The following is a 9,544-nucleotide window of genomic DNA, read 5'->3' on the forward strand; positions in this document are numbered from 1 at the left end:
AGCCTGTTTGAAAACTTTCTTTCTAGTTTGAGAGAAGAGAAGGGAAATGGAAAACGAAAGTGACGGAGTGGTACGAAAGCCTCCTCCTCCTCCTCCTCCTCCACTTCCTCCTGTGTTTACTCTCTGTGAGCACACACAGAACACAGTACACTCAGTGTGATTCAGAAGTCGTACCATGAAGAGACACAGCTAGCCTCGGCACCACTTCGCTGTAAGTACTGCCTTCACGTGTCTGTTTCTGCTTCGTAACAACATGTTTTCCACTAAATGGAAGCACGTTCTCTGTCTAACTATTTCTGGATGGATCTTTTGCTAAATAAGTAATTTACATTGTTTGGCTCAGAGGATCAACGACTTAATTCCATTTAACAGCCTCTAATTCCTCCTGATGAGCTGCTTTCCCATCCACAAATAGACGATCAGCAGGTTTTTTAGCTGAGAAAAGCAGTCCTGAGCTGTCCTGTGGGGGGGGGGGGGGGGGGCTTCCCGGTTTCACAGTAAAAACTCCCTTCCTTCTACTTGGAAAACAGTTGTGTTGAAGCTCCTCCCCTGGCTGGTGGAGCGTCTCGGTGTCCACAGCTCTCTAACCTGAAGCCTCCCTCATGTTTGATTCCAGCTCCAGAAGGACAAGGCCAGCGTCAAGATGGAATACAAGTATGACCCGGGACTGGAACTGCTGCTGGCTCACATGAACGTAGAGGACATCATCAACGCTGCTGAGACTCTGTACCGGCTGGAGGAGGAAGAGGAGGGAGAGGGGGGGCTGTCATTCGAAGAAGAAGAGGAGGAAGGTCTCTCCCAGGAGGACATGGACGAGAACGAGGAGGCGGGGGACACGGTGGGGTTCGGGGGCGAGGAGAAGGACTACGAGGCCGGGGGGGTTCGGTACGGGACGGTGACGGAGCTCCTGTCCTTCGTTAACCTGCTGTCCAGCCTGCAGACGGCGGCGCTGCAGCACCGGGCCCAGGAGATGGGAGTCCTGCTCAACAAGGTGAGGCTGCCTCCGGGGCCCCCGGGGTCTCCGGGGCCCCCGGGGCCCCCGGGGCCCTCGGCAGACGCTTCACTGACTCTGCTTCCCTGCAGACGTTCATGGCTGTGAAGAAGGGCCGCTACCAGATCAGCTCGGACGTGCTCCTGTTTCCGTGGAAGCTGACCTACAAGAACCCCGGCTCCGGCCTCGTGCCCAAAGGCTCGTTTGGGAAAGTCCACCTGGCCCAGGACACCAGCACCAGGAAGAGAATGGCCTGCAAGCTGGTGAGTCTCCCCGAGCAACCGCTGGAATTCTCAGAAACTCGACACCAGGTGCCGAGCGCTCCCCGGCCTGCCCCGGGCCGCTGATGTCAGCGCGACCTTTGCTGTGTTTCCTTGACGTAAAAGCGGAACGGTGCTCTTTAAAAGAAGAACCGTTCTCTAACGGAGTTACCAAACAGCCAGAGGTTAGCCAAAGACTGGAAATCCATCTGCAGCTCACAAGAACGCAGCGTTTACACAACAGGCTCACCTCCCTGCACGGAAAATATTGACAGAATGTGGAAGGAGCCGTTTCCTGGTGTGTGTGTGTGTGTGTGTGTGTGTGTGTGTGTGTGTGTGTGTGTGTGTGTGTGTGTGTGTGTGTGTGTGTGTGTGTGTGTGTGTGTGTGTGTGGCGTCGCAGCCTGTTGACAGAGTGAGTTGCACTCTCTGGTACGCTGGACACCTTTACGGGAAACGGCTCCTGAACACACTGAAGAACAGTCACCTCTTCAGCAAACAGTGTGTCATCCTGGTAAACACACTCATCCGTGTTTTTGCAGAGAGACAGGAAGCACGGCACCCACATGTAAATAATGACGCTAAAGCTGAATCCCCAACGGTCCCGTATAAACCCGCTGAAAACACATTCCAGCACCGCACTGAGAGCTCCTCTGTCAAACGTCTAAAATAACACAGGTGGACCTTTTCAATCTCAGCCCCTTTCCCCTCTCGACCCAGATCCCCCTGGAGAACTTCAAGGCGGCCGACGTGGAGTTCCAGGCCCGCTTCCGCCACGAGAACATCGCCGAGCTGTACGGCGCGCTGCTCTGGGACCAGAACGTCCACCTGTTCATGGAGGCCGGCGAGGGCGGCTCCGTCCTGGAGAAGCTGGACAGCTGCGGCCCCATGAGGGAGTTCGAGATCATCTGGGTGACCAAGCAGGTCCTGCGCGCCCTGGAGTACCTGCACTCGCACAGCGTCATCCACCACGACGTCAAACGTACGAGACGCCACGCCCACACTGCTCAGGACGCCATTAGCGTCACGTCAGAGTCGAGCCGCAGGCAGTTAGGTGTTGTGAAAGACTGCGGTGCAGGAAGTGAATCGGCCCAAACGAGTAGAGTTCACCGTGTGCCGACGCTGACGGGATCTCCTCTGTCGTGGGGTTCCAGTGGGGGAGGGGCGGGGCTCAGGCGGAGCTGAGGGCGGGGCTGAGGCTGGATCTGTGGCGTTTGCTGTTGGTTAAACCGCAGCAGCGCTGCAGGGATCAAAGGCTTCTGTCTGCGGTCTGGAAATTCCAGCTGGCCTCTCAGCGACCCCCCCCTCCCCTCCCCCACCCCCACCCCACCCCCGCTGTAATTATACCTGGCCGAGGTTTTCAGAAGTGGTCGACCTGCTTCACAGTGTCTGCCCTCAAATTATCGAGCAGAGCGTGTTTGAAAAGCCGAGAGCTGAAAGACAACCAGAACGACTGATCGCACGCTCACGGCTCACGGCCCGCCGTCTGCTTCCCCCCTCAGCCAGTAACATCGTCCTGATGTCGGACAAGGCGGTGCTGGTGGACTTCGGCCTGACGGTGCAGATGACGGAGGACGTTTACATTCCCAGAGACCTGCGAGGAACCGAGGTGAGATACCCGAGTCTCCGCTGCACCCAGAGAGCCTGACTCCCCGGGGATTTTAACCAATCAGTCCCGCTACTTGTCAGCACTCGCCTCGTCTTCTCCCAGAACCGTTGCGATTGGCAGGATGTGAGCGCGGCGCCGCTGACCCTGCAGCTGCTGATGGTAGTTTAGGTTCTGACTGTAATGAGAACTCAGAGAACTCTCTGGATTGGTGCGGGTGACTCTTCACAGGCCTCGCTGTTGTCCCTGTTCGTGCGCTGCTTTGTTTGTGCACGTTGGACGTCTCACGGCCCGGGCTTGTGGGAAGTCCCCGGGCCGGACGCCCTGTGGTAATAATCAGGCCTGAGAGCGGCGGACCGGCCAGGCCGACAGCAGGGCGGAGAGGAAACTGGAATTTCCACAGAGATTAGCCCCGCCAGCACGTTCACCCCTCGCTCTGGAGGACGGCACACTTCTGCCCCGCCGGGCCTCCTCGCCGCCGGGCGTGGGTTTGAGCGCCGGCTTGGTGTTTGCATGCAGAAAGCCCCTTCTGCTGCAGCGAGGCCGTTTCCTGTTCCCCTCCTCTCGCTGTGAGGGCGAGCGAGCCTCACACTGTTTCCTCTTCTGCCTGCAGATGTACATGAGCCCGGAGCTGGTCCTGTGTCGGGGTCACAACACCAAGACGGACATCTACAGCCTGGGCACCACCATCATCCACATGCAGACCGGCAGCCCGCCCTGGGTCCGGAGATACCCCCGCACCGCCTACCCGTCCTACCTCTACATAGTGAGTCCTGCTCCGCCCCGCTCGCCGCTGTGACCGGATCACATAACCCACACTGAGGGGAAACAACCAGAGGTTCAAGCTCCATTCACACAGACACCCTGTGAAAACACAGTAATGCTGCATGTCAGGAAACATCCTGAAAACCCTGGAGTTCTCATGCTGGCCCACTAGTTGGTGCTGTTGTTGGTTTTAGGACTGAAACCACGGAGATCAATACACTCTAAAGATTAACAATGCAGAATGGTGATGTCACCTCTAAAACTACCAAGTCCAGGAGAATCTGGACAGGGACCAGGGCTAGGACCAGGACCGGGAGAGTCTGGACAGAGTCAGGAGGCTCTGGAGGAAATCGTGGTCATGTTGTGTTTTCAGTTCTCCGTCAGCTTGTTGTGGTCGTCTCTCGGTCTAGATTAGCTCCAGATAACGGAGCGCAGCTCCCGCTTGTGAGCGGTGGCCTACTTCAGCCGAAACATGTTCCTCTACGTGACTTCTGGCTTGTGAGAAGTCGGGTTTCTGTTTTTAAACCGTGATTCGGACGGTGAGTCACTTTCACGTGAAACTGCGTGATTGGAGAAGTTCATGTCACTCAGCTGTTTCTGTTCCCTTTTACCAAAACTGGCTTTGTTTCTGACTGCCGGCGGCGGCTGAAACCAAGTGTGTTTGTGTCCTGACAGATCTACAAGCAGGCGCCGCCCCTGGAGGACGTGGCGGAGGACTGCAGCCCGGCCATGCGCTCCTTCCTGGAGCGGGCCCTGGACAGGAACCCGGCGCTGAGGGGCTCGGCGTCCGAGCTGCTGAAGGACGAGGCCGTCAACCCGTCCAGGGACGAGCAGCCGCGCTGCTGGAGCCTGGACTCCGCCCTGGAGGAGGCCAACCACACCCTGCTGCGCCAGCAGAGCCTCCACCCCGACACCACCCAGGGTGAGCACCCAGCGGCCCGGAACCCGTAGCATGTAGCATCACTGGGTGTGTGTGCCCTTGAGCAAGGCTTCACTGTAATCAGACTTCCTCTCCCCTGCAGAATCCTCGCTGTACTCTGAGGACTCGGGCCACCTGAGGAGGAAGGGCTCGCTCTACCTTGACCTCGGGGCCCTGTCGGGTCACTGCAAGCTGGTGGCGGGACCTCCGGCCTCCGAGTACGGCTAACGCCGTCCCACGCCGCCAGGCCGGCGGGACCCGTTCACCACGCCCAGGCTGCCGGGCGCCGGCGGGACCCGTTCACCACGCCCAGGCTGCCGGGCGCCGGCGGGACCCGTTCACCACGCCCAGGCTGCCGGGCGCCGGCGGGACCCGTTCACCACGCCCAGGCTGCCGGGCGCCGGCGGGACTTCGGAGGACGTTTTGTTTGCAGACGTGACGAGTTGAGTCACGTCAGCCCAGAGAGCTGAGGAGTGGAGGTTTAGTTTTTCTGCAGACTCTAAGCTCTTCCTGAACGCTGCTGGACGGCGGTTCAGAAACAGAAGCTCCGTTTGCTCCGCAGGCCGAAGCCTGGCTGCGTCTCGGGCGTCGGTTCTCAGAGGAGCTGGAAACACACATGAACAAACAGATGAAGAACACACTGTGGTGTGGTGGAGACGGGCCGGAGCGTCGCTCCTCCTCCCGTCTCTGAAACGTTCCTACTTTACTCCAGGTACTGCAGCGTTCTGAATGTTCGTTTCTCCTGGAAGCTGTCGAATCGCTGAATGTATTCATGCATGTGAGCATCTGCACACATCGGTACGTCGTCCTCTGTGGACGTCCTCCTGTTGATTCCTGTGGAATAATAACAATAATAATAGTAATAATAATGATCAGAGCTGCCCTGGGCGATGCAGCCAGTGTCCGTGGGACGCCCCTGGTTCGAGTACATCCAGTGAGATGGTCTGCTGCCTCCGTCACCTGGAGCGGAGTCACTGTGTCAGTGTGGAATAAAACATGCAAATGTCCAGGCGTCTGTGTGTGTGTGTGTGTGTGTGTGTGTGTGTGTGTGTGCGTGTGTGAATGTTTCCCACCCTGACTGCCAGTTCACACAGTAACCACCAACATCACTCTCTCACCTGGGGAGGCTGTTTCCTGCTCTGAGGATCAGCACAGCACCAAGAGCCTCTTCAAACCAACACTGACACCTGGTGGTCAAACAGAGCACTGCCTCAGCATCACTGAGCCCCATGTGTGTCCTCTGATGCTCCCGTTGGCAGTTTTCTGTCATAACATAGTTTCAAAGTACACCATATTTCCACAAGTATTTGAAAAGCTTTCCTAATTAGTTATCAAAGTTATTAAACAGTTATTAAAAACTCCAGCAAACACAGAAAACTTCCTGCCACCAATTCTCACCAGATTAAAAATGATTATCTTCTGACGACTCTAATATATACATTGAGGCTGTCAAAAGATTCATTTTTAACATTGCAATTGATCACATTTTGAACTGCATGTTTAAAATGTTGTTATTTAGCATTTGATTGCAGTTTTTAGCCAATAATGTAAAGCATTTCTTACCAGAGCGTGTAGTGTGTGTAACATATTGTGTATCGGGAAGCTGACCCACCTCGCTGGCGTTTCAGCTTAAATGGTTCGATGAATGTTTTGACCAAACACCAGTGTGTACAAAACACCTGTAAAGGTTTTCTCAGAGGACACATGATTAGTTCCACAGGTTATAAATCTAAAAACAGCAAGGCAGGAAAAACTGCACTTGGAAAACAAAATATCCCTAAAATAAAGTTTATGAAAAAAGTGATCCTGAAGCTGAAGAGGAATTACTGCTCTTAAGGGTGGAGTGTGAGAAACAATCAAGCTTCAGAGCAGTTTGAAGTCAAACAGGAGTTTAATGACAGAGCTGGAAATCTACTCACTGATCATAAGATCTCTTAGTTTGCTGATGATGTGATCTTGTTTTTGTCAAAGCTCTTCAGACCCGGCAGTGCTGGAAGTAACTCAGCTGTTTGGAATCATCTCAGATATTGTCTCAGATTTCCACAGATGTTGGTGTGTAACACACCAGAAACTCACCAAGAGATTCAGGTCTTTATTCTGCCAGGACCAGTGAGCAGGACGGGAGGCGTCCGGTAAAGTCCGGTTCCCAGCCGTAGAAGGAGACTCCAGTTCAAACAGCTGATGTGTGGTAAGCACACAGCGCCGCTGGCACTGGAGAAGAGCATCAGGAACATTCCAGACATGTCTACAGTGAGAACACGGTGCAGGAGCGTTAATACACTGCAGGAGGGAAAGCAGCCAAATAAAACCGTTTGGACTGAAGTGAGACACTTAAAATGAATCAAAAAGAACATGTTGGACTCCTGATTCTGTGTTGAGGAGGGAAGTGGAGCCTCTCCATCCTCTGCTTCCACTAAAGCCTCCAACACCACTTTGGTCAGACTCTGTTCTTTGAAAGAGTTTTTTTTCTCATTAATTTCAAAAGCAGCACTTTTTAAAAACACAAGCGCCTGAAATGTTCATGTTCGGTTTCAAAAGTATTTTAAGAAGCAGCTGAGTGTCGGGACGCTTCAGATTGTCTCAGTGATTAAAACTTGGCTAACAGTAAGTTACTTCTAAAATGTGATATATATTATTAGTTACTGTCATTTGAAAGTAATAAGTTACATTACAATATTACTGACTCTGAACTGCAATGCTCCGCAAGGCTTTCTCATTACTTTTGAGTTACTTTCACCCAGGCCCGCCCAGGAATGCGACGAGGCGTCCTCTCCAGCAGAAAGGTGGTTTCTTCCAGGGGAGGGTGTTTGATCAGGACTGCGCCGCACTGCTTCATCTGCATGTGTGGCTGAACAGATCGATGAGATGAGCTGAGAGCGTCTGCAGTCCATCACCTCGGTCTGAGTCTGAGCATCATGTTTCCATGACGACCAAGCATCTTTAGCTGACACACTTCTGAGGAAACAACATCAACCAATCCCCAGGAGCTTCTCTACTGCGCCTCGGTGAGGTTATGCTGAGCCAGTCATCACAAGACCCGCCTCTTTTCTGCCTCCAGCCAATCACAAATGAGCTCACCTCTACAGCTGACTGTTGCCATGGTAACAGTGTGACTGACAGGCCTCTGATGCCTTTAATGAAGCTCAGATGGCTTTCTACGATTTGTCCACTGTGTTTTCTTATTCAAAAAGAAAGTTGAATGGGGTTAAATTCCTTTAATGTGAAGTTATAAGTTAGTGTAACTGGGTTTTTTCAGTTTGAAAACTGCATTTGACACAGACGTATCAGAAGTGCAGGAAGAAACATTACCCCACATCCCGGGCCGTCCCCGGGTTCCAGTGCTGGAACTCCTCAGGGAGCCGTTCAGATGTGCCGGTATCACAGTGGGTTGGGGATCCTGGTTCTATCCACAGCCCCCGAGACCCAGAGGAGGCGGAGCGGGTTAGATGATGGATGGATGGATGGATGGATGGAGGTCGGTGTAATCAGGCCTCAGACTGTCGTGGCTGTCGGCTGGAACACACAGCTCACGGCGGACTCAACATTCCTCCAGTCAAGCAGAGAACGAGGCAAAACCAGAAAAGAGGCACAGCACTGCGATGGCCGGGAATCGAACCCGGGTCAACTGCTTGGAAGGCAGCTATGCTTACCACTATACCACCATCGCTGAGCACACTGCAGCATAACTGCCACCTCAGCAGCAGAGAGGAGGCGGAGAGAAGCTGGAGGGAGGAGCAGAGGAGGAGCAGTGAGAGTCCAGAGGAGGAATTCCTCTCTGCTCCCGACTGACCGAATCAACCAGTCCAGTGCAGGCTGCTGCCCACTGACCCCCGACCCCTGTGACCCCTGACCCCCGTGACCCTGGACACTCCCAACATCAGGTCGCTTTATTGACTCTGTCAAACTCCACACAGTCCCTGCTGCCGAGAGAAACCAGCTGCTCCACCTGCAGAACCAGCCCCAGAGGAGGAGAACCCTGCAGAACCAGACCCAGAGGAGGAGAACCCTCCAGAACCAGACCCAGAGGAGGAGAACCTGCAGAACCAGGCCCAGAGGAGGAGAACCCTCCAGAACCAGACCCAGAGGAGGAGAACCCTCCAGAACCAGACCCGGAGGAGGAGAACCTGCAGAACCAGACCCAGGTTATCTAAAGAGAGCTCCACCCTCACTCTGGGTGGGGTTCCTTCATTAGCGGTTAGCAGCTCTGTGCTAATGCTGAGGAACAACAGCAGCAGGAGTGTTTCCTCGCATCCAGCAGCCTGTCATGCCCCTGCTGCAGTGAGGAATTACCCATCAGGCTCTCTCTACATGACACGTCGACCCTATAGTGGCTTTTCTTTCCAATAAACCATCAAGAATACAACCAGCACACAGAGGCTCCCAGTATAAAGCACCATGGCACTGAACAGCAGCAGACAGCGCCTCTGGCACAGGGTACCTGGAAGCGCTAAAACAGGGAGCTTCAGTGTTTCCACACACAGCAGCCTGGAGGGAGCTCAACGCTAAGTCAGCTAGCACATCGTAGCATTCTTCTAGATGCAATAAAACCAAACAAAACCAAGGTCAAACTTTCCTAAATCGTGGCAAAAACAAAGTTAAAGACCAGACGGCAGCCGGTCTCTTCAGGGTGTCCTGGTTCCACAACACCTGACGTCAGCCGTTCAAGCCGGTACGATCTGTGTGGCGCTCATGGTTGAGGGACAGGCACTCAGGGCACTGGGCCTTGCCTGAGGGCCCACCTGGTCTGTCCTGGTCCTGGTCCTGGCTGGGGTGTAGAGACACACACACTGTCTGTCCAGCACCTCTCACGGCACAGCATCCAGACAGACTGACGCCCCCTCGGCACTGCAGCTCCACCAGAGAGATCCTCCACCGCATACATCCCGGACGCCACGTAAACCCAGAGGTGACAGCCTCAGGCTGAACATTAATGAAGAAAGGATTTTTAAAAATCACCAAATAAAAAAATAAATTGAAGTGAAAATTAAAAAAATAAATGTATTT

The 9,544-nt window shown here is 54.0% G+C and overlaps 1 protein-coding gene and 1 non-coding gene across 2 annotated transcripts; one reads left to right on the plus strand and one right to left on the minus strand.

The window, feature by feature from the left end:
• Positions 1-59: 59 nt before the first annotated feature.
• map3k8 (mitogen-activated protein kinase kinase kinase 8) lies at positions 60-5,566 on the plus strand. The gene is made up of 8 exons (XM_030099965.1): positions 60-211; positions 617-991; positions 1,084-1,254; positions 1,971-2,232; positions 2,753-2,859; positions 3,470-3,622; positions 4,297-4,543; positions 4,644-5,566. The coding sequence occupies exons 2-8, from the start codon at positions 644-646 to the stop codon at positions 4,766-4,768; spliced, it is 1,413 nt and encodes a 470-aa protein (XP_029955825.1). The 5' UTR covers positions 60-211; positions 617-643; the 3' UTR covers positions 4,769-5,566.
• Positions 5,567-8,135: 2,569 nt separating this feature from the next.
• Positions 8,136-8,207, minus strand: trnag-ucc (transfer RNA glycine (anticodon UCC)). The gene has a single exon. It is a non-coding gene; the product is annotated as a tRNA-Gly (tRNA).
• Between the last annotated feature and the right edge of the window lie 1,337 nt (positions 8,208-9,544).

Source organism: Salarias fasciatus, chromosome 9 (genome assembly GCF_902148845.1).
Source record: "Salarias fasciatus chromosome 9, fSalaFa1.1, whole genome shotgun sequence".
Classification (NCBI taxonomy): domain Eukaryota; kingdom Metazoa; phylum Chordata; class Actinopteri; order Blenniiformes; family Blenniidae; genus Salarias; species Salarias fasciatus.

Excerpts from the sequence above, each read along its gene's own strand:
- map3k8 (XM_030099965.1), top strand. The coding sequence starts at position 644 with ATGGAATACAAGTATGACCCGGGACTGGAACTGCTGCTGGCTCACATG. Across the intron at positions 992-1,083 it reads TGGGAGTCCTGCTCAACAAG|ACGTTCATGGCTGTGAAGAA; the intron begins GTGAGGCTGCCT and ends GCTTCCCTGCAG. Across the intron at positions 1,255-1,970 it reads AGAGAATGGCCTGCAAGCTG|ATCCCCCTGGAGAACTTCAA; the intron begins GTGAGTCTCCCC and ends CTCTCGACCCAG.